Raw genomic sequence first — 24,344 nt, 5'->3', positions numbered from 1 at the left:
AGCGAAAAAAAAGGAACCGTTTAAAGACCCGGCCAACCTGCTCCTCTAATTCTGTACCCACCTGTCGCAGGCGATCTTCTTCCTCGTGGTCCAGACTGGATACACTTCGACTCCGGCTCAATTCCGACCCCGTTTCCGACGCACGCGAACCTGGCGAATAGAGTCAGAGTAAGAGAAAGCAATTTTAGCCAGACTCAACTGGGGCGTTAAGCTCACGATTACGTACCTTGGCGACTGCCACCGCTGCAGGATGCAGACGAGTTGAAGCCAGTGCTCATGCCGCCGGCCTGGCCAATGGAATGAATTAAATTGGACTTGTCGTAGCCTTTGCAGACGACCAATTGAATCTCGTTGCCGGCGTTGCGCAGCACATTGACCGCATCTTGGTGCGAGGCGCCCAGCAGCGAGTGTCCATTAACCTCTAGCAGACGCATGCCAACCTGAAAAGGAGTGCGGCAAAAGTTTCAGTCGAATTTTCCCCAGACAACAAAGGTGGGTAAGGTGTCAACGCCAAAGACAGTACGTTACCTTAAGCCTTCCATCCCGTCTGGCCGCACCGACAGAGTTAATTTTGGACACAAACACACCCTCGTCCGAGGGATCTCCGGGATTACCGCGCTGCCCATTCAGACCGCCCTTGATGTGCATTCCCAGGCGTTCGCCCTCCGCTTTGCTGAGGAGCACTTCCTGTGAGTCAAAATTAACAAAGGGAGATGGAAATTAGCGAGGAAAATAACAATTGGTTATCTCTATGGGACCAAAACAAAGCAAAGAACTATGGAAACAAAAGCAAGTAAAAAGCATTTGACTAATTGGAATATTTCCCCACTCAAAAGTCAAGAGGAGCTTACCTCTGTTTTAACATAAACTACTTCTATGCTCTGTGAGTATTGAATTTGTTGTGAGCAGTGGCAAAGTGTACAAAAATTGATTATAGAGGAGTAAGAAGTAGATCCAAAGCAGAGTATATACATATTTACAATACAAAAGCAGTCTAAAAATGGTCACAAGGGGCAAACAAGTTCAGCAAACTCACCTGGAAGCCTGGTGGCAAGGGATCATGTTGAATGGTCAGTTTGATATCATCCCCTGGCTTCAGAAGCTCCAACACGGCATCCTGATGAGTGGCCTTGGAAACATCCGCCTCGTTGACTTTCAATATGCGATCGCCCATGCGCAGCTTGCCGCACTTGGAGGCAATCCCGCCGGGCACAATCTGTCGGATTTAAGGAGAAACCCCCAAGGGCAATTGTTATACTTATGGCAGGAATGGCAGGAAATATGTATGGTCGAAAAACTTGAAAGTTTTAAGCTGGCAGCTGGCTTAGTTTGGCTGCTTATAATGAAGCCATCGTCCGAGCCACTGCATTCTGAACAATTGTGCAGCAGCTCATTTGCATTCGCAAGTTGCGGCCACTCGAGTGTTTTAATTCGAAAAGTTTTCCCCCTTTTTGGGGCAGCTGCCGCAGGTAATTGTTAGTTAATATACCCATACTTACATGCGATATGAAAATGCCTGGCTCTCGAGTGCCGAAAGGCACACAGGAATGATCCGTGCCGCCAATGATGCTGAATCCTAGCGAGCCCTGGTTCTTGGGCAGCACAACCTCCTACAGAGACAATGGAGAATCGTGTTAGCAACATTACAAAATTAACACAAATCAATGGGCCTAACGCTAAGTATCCTACTGAGTCTGCTGTGTATTATGTGATCCATGGATGAAGGGTGTTTATGTGCTGGCGTTCGAATGATGGTGCAAAATTGTTGGTGATATTTACATGTACATAAATATTAAACATTCCGATGGGTCTGCCTTCATAAGACATAAAACAAGACAGGCCAAACACCAAGTAACAAAGTCATGCAATTAAGTCAAAGCATACATTAAACTTCAAATCCGAGTACCGAGGGCGATCCACATTCAATAAATAATAAATAAGTTTTGTGCTGTTCTTATGAATAACTTAATTTTATATTAAACAACGTGCAGGTAGAGTGGATGAGAGGCAACCACACAGTTTTATACTAAATTTCCTGGCTCACACATTTTCACACATATTTAAACATAGCTTTTGTGGTGCCTGTGGTTGAGGTGAGCATCGTTCGGCTCAAGTGCTGACATATTGAAACATCAAAGCATAATATTTCTGTTTTATATTCATTGCCGAGAAACTATCTCCTGAGCTGACAGTCGCAGAGACATCGCTTATTCGTGTCGAAATGTCAAATAAACACATGTACCTTACTAACTGCTGTTAACTTTTCCCAATTACCACGAAGAAATTGAATTCCTATGCGCTGGAAGCTATCGGATAACTGTCTTCGAGACGAAAGAAAAACACAAAATGGGGAAAATAATTAAAAACAATTAAATATTTTATTAAGCATTGCCCCGGAGAGTGTTTACACTTACAATTAGACACACGGATGGAGATTGCGGAGGCAAACAGAAATATTTACTTATGGCGTCACAAAATAAACGAAATCGGAAACTTTGAGTCATTTGGAGAATATAAATCTTTTTTCGACATGCCTTCGTTGTAGTTGCTTCACTTTATTATTTAAGGTTATTTGCATGTTGCATAGTTTGATGGTTTACTTATTTATGTTGCAAGTGGCTAGTGACAAAGCTGCCACATGCACACAGAGTTTCTTAGATTTCTTGCCGGGATTTGCATCACGTCAGCAACGACACTTGAGTGGCCCTATGGAAGTGACTGAGTAAACCGTTCTGTCGTTCGAAATGAAGGCGCTTTCCTCGTCACTTCAATAGATTCAGTTACTAGTGCTGGCCTGGCTCTGCACTTGGTAACCCACAAAAAACCAAAACATTAGAAAAACCCTTAAAAGCATTAAGGCCAATTCCCATTTAAAAATATATTATATCGGCTTCAAGTTATTTTCAAAAGTAATATAAACCAAGATTTTTGTAGGATGGATTAAAAATATATTTATCCAGTGTTAGTAAAGAGAAAGTTAGCTTAGTACAGAAAATATAAGCATGCAAAACTTTTCTCACAGCTAATTGATTAATCGTTTAAAAGTAGTTTCCAGCTCCTTGCCATAACCAACTAATCCAATTCCATCTCAACTGCTACTCAATTAGTCGAAGCAATCACAATTCTTGTCAATGTGCATGTTTTGCATAATGCTTGGCATGAAACGTATGTAAACTCGGCGCCTCCAAGGCAGGCCCACATTATCTGGGGGCCTCTGACCAATAGTTAAATCAAATCGTTTGCAAAACGCACAAATATTTATTTAGCAAATGCAGCTTAATTGATACCAATTGAATAAAGGACGGGCGCGGCAAATAATTTAAAGTGCCAATTGTGGTTTAAAAATCATAAATTAATTTTAAATTAAACAATTTTGGTGTAGGGTGCTTCGTGTGCGCTGGTGTGGACTGTGCGTGCGTGTGCGGTGAGACGAGTAAAGCTCGAATTCCGTGGCATATACTATATATTTTTTATACATATTTTCAGTTCGTCTTGGGGGAGGAGAATAATGTGTGTCCGGATTTCTTTGCTTGTGATTTTTACACAACGATTCTTTAACTCTTGGACTCGCTGCCTGGCTTTTAGTGTATGCGGGATGTGGAGATAGTCACCTCACTGATCAGGGGTTCCGCCAACTGATTGTCGGTGATGCGCGTCATCACCGTCTCCGTGAACGTGGACTTGGTGATGGTCTCGGTGACGCGGCCAAGTTCGGTGGGTGCCGCCGGGAACATGGGTAGATCCGGCTGAGGCTTATTGACATTAACCGTGACGGCACTCACGCCCACCTCGTTGGGCCGGGCCACATGCACCTGATGCTGACTGCCGCCGCTGAGGAAGTGTGCCGGGATCATCGCCTGAAAATCGTCGCTGGTCAGCGGTCGCAACGAGGAAGGCTGCTCATGGTTGTGGTTTCGTGGGTTCGGGTGGTTGGTTGAATATTTACGTTGTTACGTGGTTTTTGGGTTTAGCAAAGTTTTCGGAAATATCGGTTTTAAGCAAGTTTTTTTTTTGGGGATGGTGGTTCAGAGAAAAAGAAACAAAAATATGTTGGATTTTGTAAATTTTGGTTTCACTTTTGATGGGCTATGAAGCTATCGTATAACTAAGCTAGCGTGCCTAATAATGATTATCATTAAATTATTTACAATCCTTCAAATGCTCCCTAGGTTTTTGACTCTTTTAAATGGGTGCTTCGAAGCTGGACACAAATCGGTGCAATCTTAGTTTATAATAGGTCGAACTATAATTCGACTGTGTTTTCAATGAGCATATTTGTAGCATTGGGAGGACAAACAAGGCGCACAGGGCACATGCAAAACAAACACAAACAATTTCGTTATATATACGAGTAGATGAGCAAATTTATAGTTCTAGCAGCTAGGGTTATGAGTAATTGATAATCTGGCGCAGATATGGATTAGCACATATTAGGTATCTTACGACTATTAAGTGTGTTCATGTTTATGTTTTGAATTTTATTGGGTCGCCAAATATCAACAACAATTTGCGTGGACGACTTGCGCTGCAGTTTGTTATAGATAGAATTTCGTTACTTACCTTTTGGGCTAATTAAAATTTAAGTATACTGCAGCGAAAGTTGAAACATTTTTTTTTCCTAATCCTTCCGATTGATAATGATTGTAACAAACAAAAAAGTAACATACGAGCTTATGGGCAACATAAAAATGACGTGCAACTGTCTGAACGGTAAATTAGACTAAAGTCTACGCAGCTACTAAAGAAAATAGAGCCGACTTTGGCCTTACCTGAGCCTCGCCGGAATCACCACTAGATGTGGAGGCCGCTCCATGGTCTCCATCGCCCATCGGAACGGAGTTGGTGCGACGAGGAGCCGGCACAGGTTGCCCCGTGGCACTGTCTATCGTGGCAGCAGCGGCAAATCCATTAGTTTTGCTGCTGGGCAGCGTATTATTATTGTTGTTTAAGCTAGCTGGCACAGTGGGTGTGGGTGTGACTGTGGGCGTGGTCGAAGCCAGGGTGTTGTACTTGTAAGGCTGCTCAACTTCCCCGACAGCTCGGCTAAAGTTAGCTGTTGGAAATCGAGGTAAAAAAAACCCTTGGTTATTCGGAAAATATATGTACATGTTGGCAGTTGAACTTCGGACCTATTCACATTCAACTTTTTTATGGAGAGTGTAGTTTTTAGTTATTGAATTACAAATTTAAGTTATACATGATTTGACAGGGTCGTGCAATGGCAGAACAGAAGGAAAAATTCCAATTAATTTAATTGAGAGGAAACAAAAATTGGAAGTCAGAATTAAAGAAGACAACTATATTCCCCTTATGCCATGAATATAGTGGTAATAATCAAATAAATCTTGCTTATATTATAGAAAAATTGATTTAAGATCATGCGTGTCGTATAGCCAATACCCACCTGGTCGGTTGGCCAGATATCCGGAGGGGCTCAACGAGTTAAGCACGGCCGGACTACGTGGACTCGTCGGTGGTTCCAGCGGGCCTCGGTACTCCCGTTGCAATACCAAGCGCACAAATCGCTGCGGTTCAGTCAGACAGCCGACGGCTGCGTCATGATGCGCGTCAGTCATATCGTTGCCGTTAATCTATACAGGGAAATGTCATTAGCTGGGGTCAGAGATTGGAACCTCCGGCTCCGCCAAGCCTTCCACTCACCGCCATGACCCTGTCGCCCACCATAATTTTGCCATCGCGGTGCGCCAGTCCACCCTCCGTGATGCGCGATATGAAAATGCCATCGCAGTCGTCCTTGAACGGTGGCGAACCCTTTCCGCCCGCAATGCTGAAGCCCAGTCCTTGCCCGATTTGATCACGAATAAGCGTGGTGTGCAGCTGGATGTAGCTCAGAGGCGCCTCCTGGAAAAACCACAAATCGAAACCAGAAATCAATCACAAATAGTGAGGGGTAGGGGACACGAGTGAAATGTCAGACGTGGATTTTGGCAAAAGGATTTAATGGGTTACACACCCTGCCATTCAGTAGCAATCCATTGGGGGCAGCAGGCTGCACGGTTTGTGCGGCAGTAGGTGTGGCAAAAACATTGCCCGAATAGCTATGGGTGGGAGCAACCTGCTGAATTGGCTGTTGTTGTTGAAGCTGCTGCGGCTGTTGCTGTTGCTGTTGAGACACAACTTCAATGGGTGCCGGGATGTAACGCTCGTGGCTAACAGACGCCGCTGGAGGGGCAACCTCTGCTACTAGTGGCCTTGTTTCCACCGAGATCTGCGAAACACTGCCATCCTCACTGAACACGGGGTGTCCAATCAGCCGGGTCACCTCTCGCTGGACCACCAAAACCAGAACGGCTCCACAGGCTTTCAGCACCTGCACCGCCTGATAGTGATCCGCATCCACGACGACAATGCCGTTGACCTTGATCACCTTGTCGCCCACTTTCAAGCCAGCCAGATCGGCGGGCCCGGCTTCGGTGACCCTTGATATGAAGATCCCATCATCGTCGCCCTTGAAAGGTGTGGAACCCTTGCCACCGGCAATACTCAAACCCAAGCCGGCTGCAGTGCGTTCGATGTGTATTTCATACTGCTCCACACGCAGCTCCGTTACCCCATCCAAGTTGTCTGCAAAAATGAAGATTAATATCTAATTAATAATCTGGTTTTGATTTAGGGGAGAAAATCGCTATGTATTTTTGTTTATTTCCCAAAATGTTACCATAATGCTGTCTCTGTCTTTCGTAATCCCGATCGACCGGATCATAGCTGGTCACTATGCGTACTCTTTTGCCCTTTCGCTGCAAGGATCCACTGGGACTACGATTGGAGGAGGCCAGTGAGCTGCGAAGACTGCTCATCGCAGGACTATTCCGACCACTTCCGGCTCCCGAGTAGCCATTGCTTCGCTGGCCATTTCGTGGCAGGGTATTGTTGCCCTCTTTGACTTTGATTTTGACATTGAACATGACTTGATTTGCTTTTTATCTGAGTGCACTTTTTAATATAAGCAGCAGCTATGCATCTTGTCCAGACACCCTGTGTTGTGTATGCGAGGCAACCTATTTTTATTTGACTGCACTTTTTAATATGCGAACCTAACTTTTCATGTTGCTCCACTGCAGAAACGTAATCGATCTGTGTCTGCCAGCGGAATAGATAAAAGCTATGTGAGCACCCTATATGCATCCATTCAAGTGCATTGGCATGGAAAACCTCATCAATGTAAGAGCATTAGTGAAATTATACTATTACAATTTTGATTGCCGTTGATTTAATCAAATTTTAATCAGCTCCAGCTAAGCAAATTTCTAAAAAGATTTGTGCTTAGCATAAAATTTGCTTTAATGACATCGAAATTGAATGACCCAAAGTTGGCCAACAGCATCTGGCGCTTGGCCATAAACAGCAGTCAATGAACCGGTGCGAAAGTCATATTTCCCCCACTAGAAACAGACATTAAAGCAACGACCTTGCAAGAGACCCCCAAATGCCCCAGCTAAGAATAACCACCCTCGCCATCCCCTGCACCGTCTTTGTATAATTATTAAATAAATAAACAGACAGTCTGCCAGAAAACTCAGACGTCCTTCAGGTGAGAAGAGGTGGCGTAAAGAAGATGAGTACCAGTAACTTTTCCCTTCTCAAAAACACATTTATTGCTTTCATTTTCGCTATTGCTGATTTGCACTCAATAAATCCGTCGGCACTTTGGCCAACAAAATGATTTTGTTTTTCCCCGACTGTCAAAAAGTCGCTGGGAGCGCGGAAAACGGAGGCTCTTGGCTCTCGAGACAATTTCACTTTGTAATTGTATTCGAGTTTTCATGTTAATCAATGCATAAAGAAAAAGACAGAGCCAATCTCTGGCTCTCAAGCCCACCTCACTCGGCTCCTGTCTGCCTGTCAAGTCAACATTAATATTGCTGGATTTCAGTTTCCGACCGACATTGCCATTGCCATTCTCTCAATGTGCCATTATTGAGTTTGGTAGGTTGAGTGGGGTGTTCCGAAAATTTGTATTCTTTGCTTACAGACAACCCAAGTTTGTTTGTGGTTCATAATTCAACAATTTCTATGGGGAACTTTAAGCGAAGGTGTTGTGGCAAAGCATTCTGTTTAAATGTTTTAAATGCCATCATCTCATCTCCTTCATTCTCAATTTAACTCTCAGAATTGTCGGACAAATGTGTAACCGAAAGACATTTTTATGGATATTTCGCCCTCACATGCATACGCTCAGAATAAAGCCATCTTTTCATGCTTTTCACCCAGATGAGTGGGAGAAAAACGGTCAGGGGCAACAATAACCAGAGAAAAAGCCATAAAACAAAATAAGATTTTTCCCGGGGAGGAGAACAAATGACACGTGCTGTGTGTTTTTATTCCGGTTCCTGAGGACGCCGGAATGTAGGCAATCTTCGGAGCGAAGGGAGAAGTGAAGCTTTAATACGAAACAGGAGCTGCAAGAAGGATCGCATAAAGTCATTTGTTTTCCTCATATTTCTTATCAGACTTATTTTACTGATTGCCAGAGTGCCTGCGAACTTTTTGCGGCACCCACTTAAGCGGGCATTTAAGCATTTTACGATGACACCACGCGTGCAGCTCAATGAGGTGAGCTCGAAATAAGACCATCGTTTTGTCCTTCCCCGTAAAATGAATGGCATAAACATAAACATATAAAAATTTAAATATAGCAAAAGACGAGAGCAGCTCGTAAAATGTCATCGACGAGGTGGCAATAAGAAATGATGATTCCACGAATGCATTAGCATTTGCACGCTGGTTATGAATCTGAATTCCTTGGTAGCTGACAAATTCCAAATTCCGAATCAATGGCATGGTATTCTGGAGTATCCCAGACGTTTTTTTCGCCTGTCTGCTGGTCTCTTTTTGTTTTGTCATTTATATGTAAATGACCAGAAGGAAGGAGACTCAGTCCCTGGGAAATTAGCCAACAGCATGGACACATGCCAAAGGCTGAAATCATATTTCATTCCTCTGTTTTTTCCTCATGGCAATCTGTGGTCAAGATGTGGATAGCACTCCTGAAGCTTCAACTTGTCATACTCGATATGACAATCGAAAAAAAACTTTGGGGCCAGAACTTTACTCATTCATGCAAATTTCGCTCTCCACTCTGGTGGAATTTGAGGCAATGACCGCATCGAATCAATCGATTTTAATTACCCAGACATTATCAATGGCAAGAGATCAAGTAATCGAATGCGCTTAAAGCGACTTAAAGCCCTTTTTGCGATGTCACGTGAGCTGCACTTGTTTCTTTTTTTTTCTGCAGTTTTTTATGAAAAATGCTACAGTTATGGGGAACTGGAAGCCTCCATGATTAATTGCCGGCCAGGTTAAACGGCGGGTAGCGATGCTGCCGCTTCTGACAAATTGCAAGTGTTAAGCTTTGGAAATCAACAAAACCGACCGTGCGACGTCCGCTTAAATGTGGCGACAAAAATTAATGAACAAAGTTTTTATGGGAGCATAAAAAACTCTGAAATATCCCGACAAAAACAACGGCGCGCTAAGCTCACCCCAACAAACTGACGGTTCTCTTTCGATTTTCACTGCAATGAAGCATTTTTGCCAAAGAGAGAAAAGGTTTGCGTTCACAACACTGCTATCTAATCAAACTTTGGAATGCGTAAGCCAACGTGATAAAGCAAAACAAGAAGGCCCAAAAAGGGGGAAAAAAACACGAAACACAAAGCGAAACCGTAGTAAAACAAACTGGTGATAAGGCAGCTCTGTGAATCATTACGAAATTTTTGGACACATACGAACATTACAACTGCGAACCAAACCCAGTACAGCGAAGTCAAGTGGGTAGTTAATGACCTTGGTCCACCTGTCGTATGCGTTATTTCCTGCTATCAGTAGGCAGCATAGTTTTGTGGCACTTTTTGCGTGGCTGATTAATGTGCTTATAACGAAAAGGATGATATCATGGGCGGGAACACCGTTTTGGTAATGAAAGCCACACCACACCGTGTGTTCATTTTGATTGCAAGCTGGGGGCAAACAATTCAGGTCGCATTCCCGCATCAATGTTTGTTGACAAACCAATGTTCGCTCGGTTTGGTTTGAAACAGTCACCACACTCTTCACCCCCTCTCTTGCGACAATTACTCGAATTTTCCACATTTCCATGCTATCAACATGGCGGCGGAAATATTGGAAAAATACGCACTGAAATTCTTTGACCCGAACATGCTTCCCTTCTCCGCTGCAGCTGGCGTTTATTGCATTTTTGTTTGTTTCTCGCGCGAAAAAGGGAAGACGGGGTTTTTTGAAGAGGGGGGAAACTGTCACGAGTGATGAGGCAGCGGGACGTGGGGTGGGAAATTTTCCCACCGAGGAGTGGCGGTTTAAGCGATAAACTTAGCATGCAACTGTGAAATGCACAAGGCCCGGCGCCATGAGTTCAGGGCTATTCCGGGCGCAAAACTTAAATATTCGGCAAGCCGGAATCGTGTTTGTTTGATGGCCATGATAGAAAGAGTGCATACTGCAAATAGTTTAAATTGCTGTTTGCACAAGAGCTGCAAGAGAACAGCAAATAATAATGCGTACTTTGTTACATCAGTGATGAAAAGGGGGCACACTGAACAAACAAACCGGGAAACCGACAAACAATCATATGCGCACACATCGACGAACACGAAACATTCTGAGGGAAAAATTCAATAAGAATTCCATGCAATCAACGATACAATACATAAATAATGAATGCCATTGCCTTGAGCTTATCAACGGTTTATTTATTGGCCAACATTGGTCGACTCGGACGGTGCTTTTCTGTTCCACACAGTTCAAAAGATGGTTTCTGTACTTTAAAAACCCTGCAGGAAATGTGCAGCAAATGCAGCTTATTGTTTGCCCGGACCCAGCAAGGAAAAAGAAAAAGAAAAATAGGACAAGAACGGAGGAATGTCAAAGGAATTGTGCAAATGTTGATTGTATTGCCGAAGCGTTTGCAATATCTAACCAAAAAATCTGTGCAAAGGCGAACGAAATCCCGGAAACCGGATATGCATGCAACCGAACCGAACCGAAGCACACTTTTCATGTTTGCCATCTGCAAATATCCAACAGAAACCCGGCAATGCTTGCTATATAAACAAGACTAAATTTACTTTCAAGTAGCTCATTTTCGGGGATATGCACTGCAGCCGAAATGCAAATAGGAAAGGCTATTTGGCCTGGGGGTTCTCTTGCGATTTCATACCGTTCCGGCACAGCCTTGAGCACTTGGATTGACAGAGAAGTGCAGCTGAAATTCAATTATGGCCTCGGGCCATCATACGCTGCGTATGCGCAATGTGAGAAACTTTCCAGACGACTAATCCACTGCTGCTGCCACCTGTCTTTTCCATAAAAGAATTATGACAGACGGCAGACAAAAATCGATAACAATATGCGCCCCAAGACAACAACACACGTAAGCAGAACAAATTGAAATCGAAACAAAAACATTTCACACTCTCTTCTTGAGAAGTATTTAACAATGAAATGTTATTTTTTCTTTCGTTTTATGACTAAGTCAAGGTACGGCTAACTGCGTGAGAAGCATCTGCTATTGTTATTGTGCAAGATCTGGGGGGTCTTGGCTATAACTGGCTCTCTGTTTTGAATGCCAATAAAACAAAAAAAACAAAAAGCAGCGTATAATAATAAGTGCAAATATACGGTGAGCTGCTGACGAATGTAGCGCGTCTCTCGCGACGTTGACAAAACGCAAGCGTAACTGAAGAATGACTAAAGCAGGCGACGAGTGGGCCAAGCGCCCAGACCCGGTCGCAAAGTCTGGCAATTGCACTCGGTCTGGTCTCTCCGTAGCTCTCTGCCAGCTCTACTCACTCTCAGTTTTCCCAGGTAGCAGCCAGCCCTAGCAAAATATATAATGAGGCAACTCATTTCAGTTTCATTTGCACCATTTTTTATCGCCTCATTCGGCGGGCTCTCTGCTTGTTTACCCCTTCTTTTCGAGTGAGGTTTGCACTCTTTTTCCACTATTACGGCTCACTTTTATCAGCTTTTGCAAGCTGATATCGCTGTCTGATAAGCGGAAACTACGTGCCGTTCCTATTTATAGGCCAAGTTTGTGCTCAACTGTTGCGTATATTTCACAAGCCAAACTCAGTTTCTACACCTGTGTAACGCGCTTTTAATCGCGTGTCTCTTCCGCTCTCTACCCTTTCTTTGTTGATATAATTATGTCGGAAGTACCCAAAAACACTCGAATGTATTTATGCCTAGATGGCGTGTGGAGAGTAGAAACAATTTAAAGGGGTCATGGGTGGTCTCTTTGTGGTTTTACTCTGCATCGAAGGGGGACTGAGAGGATGCCAATTAAATTTCCACTTCAGTATCTGCCCTTTTAGGTCAGCCAGTTGGCAAATGAGTGAAAATTACCAGTCCTCGCCCGCCTTTTATCGATTTGCCATCGATGCAAGCTATCCTATGCTGCACCCAAAGCACTTTGGCCATTTTCGAGACAGTTCACAGAGATAGAGCAATATAAATGTAATTAATTGAAACAATTTCGATATTTACCTGGGTCGGTGCTAGCCTCTGTTTTGCCAGCTGGAATGGGCGAGAGCGACGAGTCGAATGGATGCTGCTGTTGGTCCTGTTCCCTCTCCACCTCTAGCTGCTCTTCCTCCTCTATGGGCGATGTCACTTTGCCGGACAACGAGTGCTGCGGTGTGGTATCATTTCGCTCCTGGGAGGCCAGGGCATTGGCCAGGATCTCGCTGGCCTGCTTGTCGGTTAAATGCTGGACACGCTTGTTCTTCAGATGATGCGGGGTGTCCCTGGATTGAAACAAAAAGTGGAAATTAGTTAAGAATTGAATGGGTAACTGGAGTAGCTAGGACTAACAACGGATAAAGGATGCATGAAATAATAATAACATCCCAAATAAGGTCCAGCGATCTCCTGTTCCGATTTCAACAAAGTGCCTAACTTAACCTATGGTTTTATTAATTGTATTATTTAATAGCCTCACCTTCTGTGCAATTTGGGTGGTCGCTTATAGAAGTCATCATCTTCGCCCTCCACCTGAAAGCCTACACGGCGATCGGATTCCTAAGGAGTAGAAAAACGCAAGTTGTAGAACATTGTGTAGTATTTATCCATCCAGAAACTTACGAACTCATCCTCCTGCTCATCATCATCTTGACCCTCATCGGTGGTACCAACAGTGGCTGCTAGTTCGGCAACCACGGCTGCTGTTGCTGCCTTCACATTATTGGCGGTGGTACTGGTGCCCTCTGAGGCACCCTGTACAGTTGGTGGCGCAACTGTTGCTGTGTTTGGAGAGACAACACCCACAGCTACTGGCTGTTTGGAATTTACACCAACGATTGGTTGCTGAACTGGCTGCACCTGCTGTTGGTGATTATTTGTAATGGTTCGGGTCTCGGTTGGAGTCTCTGCTACTTTGGTGCCGTTCTGTGGAAGAAAAGGAAATTTTGTATTTACCTTACATATACATTCTACATTTTACAATTTCCAAAACCAATGCGTAAAGAATTAATTTATACTTATTTATATTTGTAAAATAAATATAAGTCAGTGTAATTAATTTGTGGGCGTATTCCGCCCACATAACTATTTATATTCATAGCCTGTAGCTGCATAAAAACGTATATTAAAAAAGTTTTGATAGATTGCTTTACTAATAAATGACACTTTTTTAAAATGAATACAATTAAAACGACATCTACGACTCCTGTTTTTTAACGATTTATAGTAAGGTCTATTCTATTTTAATCTATTATTCACTATTGGACTTACCGAAATAAAAATTTAAAAATATGAGCAAATAAATACGTAAATAAATATCAGTAAATTAGCTTGGAGCAAACCAACCAATATTTCTATCATGCCCGGTTAGATATATTCTATTTCTACTCAATAAGCCTTATTTCTAGGATTAGTATTGGCCAAAGAAGCACAACAACGTATGAAAACAATCGTATATTTGCGGTGGAAAGTACATGCTTCCACTTCGCCTTAACCTATTAGCGATGGAAACACAGCAGAAGCTTGGCATTCGGATCGAATCCAGCACTCACCTCCTCCGGCAGCGTGACCAGATTGGCGTGCTCCTCGTGCCGGCTGCGCTCCACCTTCAGCTTCTGTGCCTTGGCCTTGAGATCCTTAGGATGCGGCGTGTTCTGACGCACGAAGGGCGTGTCCTTCTCCTGGGTGGCCTCCTCCGAGAACTTGACCACGGTGCGCGACGGTTCGCGCTCCTCGAACGGCTCCGAATCCGATTCCAGGTCGCGGGCTATTTCAGGGGCAAATAAAACGAATTCCATTAGCATATAAATCAACGGTGCGATGAGGTGTTTGGGGTTCGAAAATGGTCAGAGATTAGTGAACTGCATGCCCATGCACACACATTTACTACGTAGTTGGGATATATAATATATATGAAATATATGCAAACAACGATATTTATTATATACAAACAGAATTATATTCAAAACGCTTAATGGTCTACGATTTTGGTTTCGCACAAATCAATAAATAAACTGCCCATTAAAATCCAGCCACGAACTACAAGGGGCAAACCACTATTTTTGGCCACCGGGCGTAAACATTTTGGTCAGGTCTGCCGGACCAAACCATCCAGTCCGTCCACTTGCTAATCCATCAAGCGCTTATGAGAAGTGTGTGCGCCGTAAATTTTTCGCACCTCGGCATGTAAACAACATAAAAGTTGCAACATGTGTGGGTGATCAGGGGACCCCAGAATCTCAGATTCCATCACCACCGACCGACCTCTACCCTCCACCCCACTGGCCAATCAATCTATCTACGCAGCAAGTGCAGGGGATGGCTTATACAGCCATAAACAAATGCAAATCGCTGTTTTCGAGGCAGGAAGTGCCTCTGGCAGGCCCTAAGTAGCTGAAGCTGCATGCACAATTGCCGAATGTCCGGCGCGGTCGTAACTTACAATCGTTACCGATTTTAGCATAGACAAACAAACAAATTCGGTGCCAGTGGGGAGTCCGAGTTAAGTAAAGATGAAGATTTATGCAAATGGCAGACGACTTGTAATGGCAATGATAATAACAAGAGGCCATGTCGTGGGGTGCGTCGTCGCTGTCAAAATTGTTTCCTCTTGTTTTTCTGGGTGCCCAAGTCTCATGACCGTCACCGGCTTTAATTGGATAATTTGAACACAGCTTACATGGCTGTAAGATATGCGGGGAAAACAATAAAACGAGTTTGATCTTGAAACTATTCACACATTCGTCTAAATTGGCTGAGTTATGTGTGTTATTTGTGCTCTCGCTTTGTGCACTTAATCCGTCATTGACCATTGATCGTTTGCGAAATGATAAGTCAAACAATTTGGTCGTCTGGTTACCAGACAAGTTGGTTCTCCAAATATGCTGATGATATAAGCTATTTATAGGCAAACGAAGAGGCCGAAACTCGTTTGGAAGCCAAGTAACAGTTACAATATCTACTTATACATTCATTTCGATTGGGAGGCAACTACGCCACACAACCGAAACCACAATAGCAACATCGGTAACAACAAATACAGGTTGAATCATGCGGCACTCAATCAGAGAATGTCACAGTAAGAACTGGTGATAAACGGATTTAACTCAAGGCTATTTCATTTGCATATTTACAGACAAACTTCTTGGACTAGAATTTTATCAAATTTAATTTGGTAATGTACTTCTAAATACCGTAAGGAATTTTCTACAATACTTAAAATCTGATTACAATGTAATTTGTAAAATAAACTCAAATGCATTTTATTTTTCTCTATCCAATAAGTGAAATACTTCAAAGAACTCCACGAATTAAAATTAAATTTATACCAGTTTCTTGTAGTTCGAAGTCAACCTATCCAGGTTGCACTGTAGCCTCTGTGACAGGCCATTAATCAACAGTTAGTTTTGGTGCCATACACAAACGTACCACATCGAAAAGAGCCAGACGATTAATATTATTAACCAACGCAGCGTCATACACATAATTACATTCCTTGCCGATCTTGCCCCAGTTTTTTTAGGTTTACTGCCTTTCATTCCCACCGTGACGTCACAACCGTTGACATCACTCAAGTGCCCCAAATGAACAGAACGAAAATGGATAGGAAAATTAAATGGTAATGGATCTTGGCATTTTGCAGCCTACAACAAACAAATCGTTTGTTTGGCCGCTTTGATCTGGCATGCTGCCACTGACAGGCAGCTAAAACTGATCAATTCGGGGGCAAAATAGATCCCAATCATTCCCCATTCCCCAAGCCCAAGTGGTTTTTTATTCTGGGTGTGTGGGAACCAATAGAATAAGCGGCACTGATCTGCGATGGGAAACACGCATGAGGCGAATACTTTCAGCCCCAGCCGTCAAATGAATGGAGTATAAACACAAAATAATAACATAATCAAATCAAACAAGCCAAATCGAACACACTTTTATCATCCATCGCAATACGTTGCGTGTGCGAGAGTATTCACTCATGCATAGAACACATATATTCATGTTTTTCAGCCAACGCCTTGTCCTAAGACACCCAACTAAAAAAAAAACAACTTGTTGTCATGACGTCATTGGCTGGCGTTGTGGAAAACCGGTTAGTGTTTTTGTTTCAAACACTCAACAAGCATTGTCAATGCTGACTGGCTTTTGGCCGGGCCAAGATGCGCTTCCAACCAAAAGTGTTTTGGGGAGCTTCGATGCTATCATCTATCTAAGAAGAACCCGAGAAAACAGAGTTCAGTCTGTTAAATGTCAACCGGAATAGGTTACGAAAGTAGTTTAAGGTGTGGTGTTCTCTTATATCATATTATATTTGTAAAATTATCTTCAATTTCCATTTTAGTCACTTCCTCTAAATAATGGTTTCTAATTTAATTTAACTTAGTTTTCTGCTTATGTTTAACACTCGAACTTAATTTGGACCAATAAGCATCTAAATATATAATCTATACATAACAAAGCGAACATGCATATGTTGAGCGGGCATGCTACAAACATGAGGCGAGCCAATACAGTAGAGTATCAACTCAAAGTAATGAAACTTTAAGGTAAATTTTTAAAAATTTAAAGCCAAGCGTAAACTTGTAGTTCGAGAATCCAAATCGAGCCAACTCTACTATACAGACTTGTTAACTGTACAAGGCAGATATAGCGTGTATTGTTATTGATACGGAAAAGGTAATACTCAACGCAAACCTTTTTGCTGATAACTGAAGAATTCCGTTGAATCGAATTTTTCGCTTGATCTATAAAGCGTCATGGGTGGATAGTCTTTGATTGGATGAACATAAAATAGAGGGTGAGTAGAGTGCAATGTTGGAAAGAGCGCGTGACGTGGCGGAATGCAAAGAAAATAATTGAAATCAGTATGAAACACAATTATGGAAAAAGTCCTTTTGCCGAAGCACAATTAGAAGTTAATTTTAATCACAAAAATAGGTGAAAACTTGCCGGGCGAATAAAATTTAAATTGAATTTAAGAGTTTTGTATACGTTTTGTTCACCCAGAAAGATAGTGAAAGGTTCACACACATGTACATCGCACAAAACTTGGATAGCGCTCATTTTGTTGGCAATGTTTGCTCACTTTGCGGTTTATCTTATCGCGGAAACGCGAGCATAGATTGAAGATATTGCACAACGATAGGGGGAACGGGGCTGTTGTGGAATCTATGTCAGGTGCTGATAAACGCACATAACTTGGCCAAATTCGGCCCACCATGAGCAAACAGCGCCAAATATGGAGCAACCTTTAGCCACTGGGTTAAACCACTGAGAAATTCACTGCTCTGCTGACTCATCCAAACTCACCTGGGGTAATTGGCTGATATTCCTGCTGGGGCAGCAGGTAACAGGACAGCACCTGTTCGCCCGTCTCCGCATCCATGTCGGGCTGGAAAGTTAGCAGCGGCTGTGACTGATTCTCCGACAGCCAAACGGCCTTCAGCTGCAGATTGACCAGCGAATAGGGCAGATACAGCAGTTGATTCCCGCTCACGTCGAGCACATGCAGTACGGTGCAGTTGCCCAACTCCGGTGGCAGTTTCTTCAGCTTGTTGTCCCGCAGACTTAGCACGCCCAGATTGGCACACTGACCAATCTCCAGGGGCAGGTACTCCAGCGCGTTGCGATCCACGTTCAGATTACTTAGCTTGGTCATCTGGCCAATGGAGGCTGGTAACTCGGAGAGGAAGTTCTCTGTGAGAATAAGCTCCTGCATGTTTTCACAGCTTAAAAAAAAAAAAGAAATCAATTAGGTCGAGTTAAAAAGTTGTTAAGTGAAAGCTAATAGTTAGGTATGTATATACTTACATTTGCATCTTCAAATTTATTAACTAATTAAAATCTTTCTATCTACAAATCTATCCTCTCTTTCTGAATGCGTTTTTCATATATACAAATTGTTTTTGTTGTGTTTGGGCCAATATTGTGTTAAAACCAAGATAAGATAAGAAAATTGCCTTAGCTTGCGAACTTAACCGGTAAACCAAAGGAAAATATTTAAAATAATAATATTTAAATAATAAAATTTTATATCAGAAAAAAAAAATTATTTTAATATATTAAATCAGCTATGGAATTTTGCATTCCTATAATATTCGATGATATTAGATTTTTGGTGTTTAATTTTATGTCAAAAATTGGAAAAAATAACTTAAACTAACTTGTTTACAGAAACCCTAACAGATTTATATTTTAAAGAATATACTTACTTTCCGAGCGTGTCGTTTAAGCGCTGCAATCGATTCTGGTCCAGTTTAAGGATTGTCAGTCTGCTTAACTTGGCAATGCCATCGGGCAGCGATTCGAGCAGATTCTGGGCCAAATCCAGGTCAGTCAGGCTGACCAGACCGCTGATCTCGTTGGGCAGCTCCTCCAGCCGATTCTCGGACACATCGAGGTAGGTCAGTTTGGTCAGAAGTCCCAGCTCCGGCGGCAGTCGCTGCAGCTGATTGTGGTCCAGCCAGAGCTCGTGAAGGCCGGGCAGGTAGCCCAGGTAGGGCGGCAGATCCTCGATCTCGTTGTCGCCCAGATCCAGTCGCTTTAGCTTCGTGAGCTGGCTTATTGTCTCGGGTAGGTGCTTGAGCAGATTCTCGCGCAGCTCCAGCGATTCCAACTGCGTCAGACTGCCAAAGTCCGCTGGCAATGTGGTGAGCGACATGTCGTTAAGGCCCAGGATGGTCAGGTTCTTCAGCTGGGAGAAGCCCGAGGGCAGCTTGGGTATCGGATTCGAGCTGAAGTCGGCCACCTGCAGGCTCTGCAGATGCTTGATGTCGTCGGGAATGTCGGGTATGTCTAGAAGAAGAGAAAACGTATTGTTTACTGATTGCTGTTACGGCTTTTCAATGAGCCAAAGCCAAGCTCGTTGGTTATCGGGTTACACATTTCTATCTGCTCGGCTGATTGACTTGCTCACGCATGAATTGCTCCAAAGGGCCGCGTTAAAATATTAATAAATCTGCTATAAATATTCCATGCGACTCACTGAACGAAGGATTTCCGCATATGGCCTTGTCATAGTCTATCAATTCATTTGGTTTTAAACCGCACGTTTTCCTTTTGGCAGTTTGCTGAATTATCGATAAGACGAAAGTTGGAAAAACTATTTGCATATATGTATATATATGCCCTCTTTTGGCCATGGCTTTCGTCGTTATGCCCTCTTTTGGCCATGGCTTTCGTCGTTATTATTGTTTGGCCCCGGTCCGATAGAGCGAGACGAAGCGTAAAATGACAAACGAAACTTGTTGATCGAATAAATTTCGAGCTGCCAAAGCGGAAATGCGCACGCAAAGGACCCGGGAAAACAGGCGGAGTTGTACGGGTATGTGTGCTGTTTACCAGCACGCCCACAAAAGCTTTTCCACGAGAGCCTCGTATAAAAACCACGAAACTGGCAGCAAAAGCAAAACGACAGGTGGCAGTGGGAGCTGGAGGGCCTCAAGCCTTTTCAGTTTAAATTGACCCAGATACATGGGGAAAACACTTGTACACCACCCTACCGGTAAAAGAGAACAAAAACGAAACATCGTCATCGGTCAACGCGGGGTGACTTGCCCCATGTGTCCACATTCAATCCAACTAATACGACACGTGGGACCCGCAACGCGAACTCGCCGCGACAGGCCAACAACATCCAGGCATTGAGGCAGGCAGGCACGGAAATCAGGGGGAAGTGAGTCCTGGGGCAGGACATGCTCGAGTTGTGTGGGCCAACAATGGACGCGGCTGTGGCCTCGTGGCAATCGGCGGATGTGGCCAGTCATGGACCCCCGTTTGCTGGGAATGTCACCAGTTGTGGCAGTTCGCCGATAAGCTATTTATTTGCAAATGCATTGCCACATTGCCACAGCAAGAACAACAAACGAGCAGACGGAGAATACGGACACGAAGAGCTGCAGCAGCATTTAATTAAGAATTATATAAAAATATAAACTGACATTCGTATTTATGTATTTCAGCATGGCATTGTGGTGCATTGTGTGCAATAGCAGGCCTTGTTCATGGCCTTGAATGCACTGGCCAATTATAGATACTACAGTTGAACAACTTGAAACACCATCTGCTCTAAATGAATTCAACAAGGGTTTTTGGCTTTTATAGTGCTTTAGAGATTGCCTATGAGGTGTGGTTCTTAGTTGTAAGTTAAAGAAATTATACTTCTAAGATAGCATCAAATCTATTTAATGGTGTTTGAGAAAAAATAAAATTAAATTCAAGTAATTTTTTTTAATTTAAAAACAACATTACCATTTAAAAACCAAAAAATTTATAAAATGACTTGTAATTTATTTTAGAATAAGCTTTGAAAATGAATCAGCTTTAACTTTTCTGTTTAAGTCAATGCAATAAAATTCAATGAGTATAATATTAATGGTACTTTAGACTTTATCCAATCCTGTTTATTTGTTTGTTAAATCCGAGTTAGTGAGGTTCAACTACATATGCCATATTGCAACAAGATCCTTGCCTATATGCTGGTGCTCTTTAACCTTTAGAAGGCCTAAAAGCTGTCGCCACAGCAGCAACAGCAGCAGCCGCACACATCCGTCAATCCGTCAAGCAAAACACTCAAAATTGGATCCCGCCAGTTGCAGACAAATGGACGCAGCACGGCGCTTTTCCTCCGCCCACCCAGAAAAACGCGACCAAAGGCAATTGGAAACATATGGCAGCCCCACAAAACATCACAAGATGCTCAGCTGTGCGGCACAGTTGGCGGTCATTAGATGAACGACGGTGACAAACAATTCGTTGACCTTTAACACACACACACCGCACACCCGTTGGGAAAAATTGGGGCAGTTGGGCCATTGGGAAACTCATTTGGAGACGGGAAATTGGAGGAAATGCTGGGAGTGCCGAGCATAGTTAGAAAAAAGAAACGGAATTGTAATCAATTTGTACAATTATGCAACATGGGCGAGGCGGTGCCCTTCAAAGAAACGGAAAATGCCCCAAAATTTATTTAATTTGTTTATCATATTTTATCGTTACGAAGTGAGAGCAATCCAAAAATAGAGCCCAAATCGGGAACAATACGGCAACATTTTTGTTTTTCGCATTTATAGCGCTTATAAATTTCACCAACCAGACAAGATCAATGAAGAAGAACTGTGCCAAAAAACCGAAAGAAAAGCATCAAAAATAAAACAAGCCAAGCGAAACGAAACGTCAGCAAACAACGACGACATCACAAAGGGGGCGTGTCCGGAGGGGGAGGTTTGGGAAAAAACCCATATGAAAATTCTTTTCAATGTCATTGAACGAACAAAAATGCTGCTCTGACGCTTGTGTGAAATGTGAAATAATTTGTCAGTATATCAAGGCGACCCAGACAGAAACAAGAAGCAGCACCAGCAGCTGATGGGCGGGAAAAGTGGGAGGGAGGAATGGGCATACAAATCGAGGTCACCGCCATACATCTTCCTCAATGCGAACTGCATTTAATGAAGATGATGTCGAGGATGCATATTTCACGAGCTCGAGAGCAAAAAAGGAAAACGAATAAGAAGAAAAAAAAAATATTAAACCCCATCCAGGGCTTTTCAATTTGCCTTGCATCATTGGGAGTAAAATCCCAGATTCAATGGCTCGGTTACGTTTTAATCCCCAGCACTCGGCATCCATTATGAGTTTCCATGGCATGTTGCCATTTCAGTTATTGCATGCATCCAAAATGATGAAAAGGTTCCAGACTAGGGGAAACAAGCAGCCCTTGTTGTCACCGCCATCGCCATCCTGACATCCTTGCAATTTTAAGGCTGCCATTGTTAAGAGCAAATCCCTAAGCGTCAACAGGGAAAATGGCTTTCCGCCACCAGCATTCTCGTTCAACCTGAGCGTCGCCTTTGGTGGCACAGACAGGGCTGAAGCTTTATTGTGTTGCCATTTCAGCTATTTAATAGTCGCACTCGGCTATCTTAAAGTATTGCCTTATCAATCTGTTATCAAATCTACTTTTCAATTAAAAAACGTTTAACTGTTTTAAAACTTTATGGTATTTAGGTAGATAAATATTATATTATTATTAATATTATCCAATAAAAATTATATTTTGCCATATAAAAAGACCCCTTGAGTTTTTAATGTTCGAATGGATAGAAATTAGTTATGCAACAAGAGAAATAAGTATTCAAAATTTTCTAAAATAAAATGAAGATTATCGAATTAATAATACTAATTTATAAAAAAAAAACATTCGTTTATGTATAGATAAAAAGAGTTTATTATTTTTTGGTAGATATTTGCAATTGATTGATGCAATGTCTAGCTAAACCTTTGTAATCCCTGGTTGCAACACTGATGGCACCCCGGGATGATTGCCACATCATCTGCAGAAGATGCTGAACTGCACTGAGTGAAGCTCAGATGGGATGAGACGATATAAGAGGGGGGCTGCCCAGATTGTGATAAGTAAATCACTCTTAATTGTGGTAAAAGATGCGACTATAATGATGATGATGACAGCGGCAAGCGCAACAGGTGCCTTTAAACTGCATTAAAACTGAATTTACGACCGCATATGGAGTGTATTCAACTTAAGCTTTTAATTCAGATTCAATTAGCAAGCAAACAAAGCTTAGGGCACTTTTGCAGTGGGTGGTTTGGCAGATTTAATGACTGTTTTACGCTCGTTAGGCAGGCAACAAGTTTCGGTAAAGCCCCTGACAAGACGAACACAGATGCGTCCGTCCAAAAGCATTCACTTTATACAGTGTAAGCATCTGCAATTGACATTCTAAGCCTCCGTCGGCTTTCCCAAAAACAAGTCAGTTGGTAATTAATTTCCCGGGGTATTTAATTTAATCAAAATCCAGTCATAACCTTTGGCCACCTGCGTCATTTAGTAAATTTCTCTTCAATTAACTAATTGCCAGCCTAATCCGTGCAATTTATGCATGAAAATTTCTTTTGTTAAACTAAAGGTAAGCTTTTATAGTTCGGAAACCATTTTTGTAAATATGAAAAATAATTATAGCATTAAATATTAATTATTAGCCACCCCAATCCATATAATTAGTGAACGAAACTCGCTTTTGTTAAACTATTACAGATAAGCTTATTTCTTTGCCAACCATATGTGCATTTTTCATAATCATGGGAAGTTTCAAACCGTTTTTACACGCACAACACGCTAGAAATTTGTTTGCAACATTTCTGTTTGTTGTTTTATTCTTTTCGCAAACTCAATTCGGTTGGCTTGTGGCTGTTGCCAAGTCGGGAGGATTCACTTTTGATTTGTTGTTTGTACAAGCTCGTCGGACTGCTGCCTGCTGGCCGAGTAGTTTTTAATTGCTCACCCCAGTGACGTCAATCAGCTCCAGAGATCGACAAGATCGAAATAAATCGGTATGTGTAAATCGATGTGTAGAGCAGAGGGCAAGGCATCAGTATTGAATAAAATTGCCCAACGTGAGAAGAAATAATTTTTCAATTTGAGCTGATTTTACCCCTGACATTTTGATTTAGTTTTTGTTTAATGCTATTAATTATACAATTCTTTCTTGTCCGACTGTGTGTCTGACTGTCCGGTCTTCAGTTCGTTTGTTTGTTTAGAGTACATTGAAATGTTCCCATCAATTGGCGGTCGCTCTTGCTTCGCTTTGACTTTGGGCCAATTGCTGTTTGGGGGGAACTTCCTACAAAGTCATGGACGCTAATGGCCTGGTCCAAGACCACGACAAAGCTTTGATTTTTGGCTTTGTTCTCGCTGCCCCCGATTTTTCTTCCACCACTCGCTATTTACTAATTCTTTTTCTTGCAGTGAAAGAAATATTACTGCGAAGAAGCCCTTGAATTTTGAAGTCGCGCTAATTCTACATTTCAAGAAATTTTCTGATATA

The 24,344-nt window shown here is 42.6% G+C and overlaps 1 protein-coding gene across 33 annotated transcripts in view; it reads right to left on the bottom strand.

The window, feature by feature from the left end:
* The window catches only part of LOC108043293 (protein lap4), a 61,214-nt gene that overhangs the window by 22,967 nt on the left and 13,903 nt on the right, over positions 1–24,344 (bottom strand). For 14 of the 33 annotated variants that reach the window (XR_001769244.2, XM_017121915.2, XM_017121914.2 and 11 more), the window contains 17 exons: positions 18,711–19,293; positions 17,809–18,227; positions 17,194–17,268; positions 14,055–14,269; positions 13,126–13,428; positions 12,983–13,062; positions 12,529–12,788; positions 5,975–6,585; positions 5,662–5,862; positions 5,405–5,591; positions 4,770–5,053; positions 3,612–3,896; positions 1,500–1,610; positions 1,037–1,216; positions 529–687; positions 227–440; positions 62–150 (listed from right to left, as the gene is read on the bottom strand). Coding sequence is in view for 32 of the 33 variants with exons in the window: in XM_017121915.2 (XP_016977404.2) it covers positions 62–150; positions 227–440; positions 529–687; positions 1,037–1,216; positions 1,500–1,610; positions 3,612–3,896; positions 4,770–5,053; positions 5,405–5,591; positions 5,662–5,862; positions 5,975–6,585; positions 12,529–12,788; positions 12,983–13,062; positions 13,126–13,428; positions 14,055–14,269; positions 17,194–17,268; positions 17,809–18,227; positions 18,711–19,293 (4,256 nt within the window). In the remaining variant the exon portion in view is untranslated. Of the gene's footprint in view, positions 1–61; positions 151–226; positions 441–528; positions 688–1,036; positions 1,217–1,499; positions 1,611–3,611; positions 3,897–4,769; positions 5,054–5,404; positions 5,592–5,661; positions 5,863–5,974; positions 6,586–6,679; positions 7,386–11,661; positions 11,722–12,528; positions 12,789–12,982; positions 13,063–13,125; positions 13,429–14,054; positions 14,270–17,193; positions 17,269–17,808; positions 18,228–18,710; positions 19,294–24,344 lie in introns of those variants that run through there. The other 19 variants (XM_017121923.2, XM_044459216.1, XM_017121941.2 and 16 more) reach the window with 9 other exon arrangements.

Source organism: Drosophila rhopaloa, unplaced genomic scaffold (genome assembly GCF_018152115.1).
Source record: "Drosophila rhopaloa isolate 14029-0021.01 unplaced genomic scaffold, ASM1815211v1 contig_178, whole genome shotgun sequence".
Lineage (NCBI taxonomy): Eukaryota > Metazoa > Arthropoda > Insecta > Diptera > Drosophilidae > Drosophila > Drosophila rhopaloa.
This window is presented reverse-complemented; position numbering and strand designations above follow the sequence as displayed.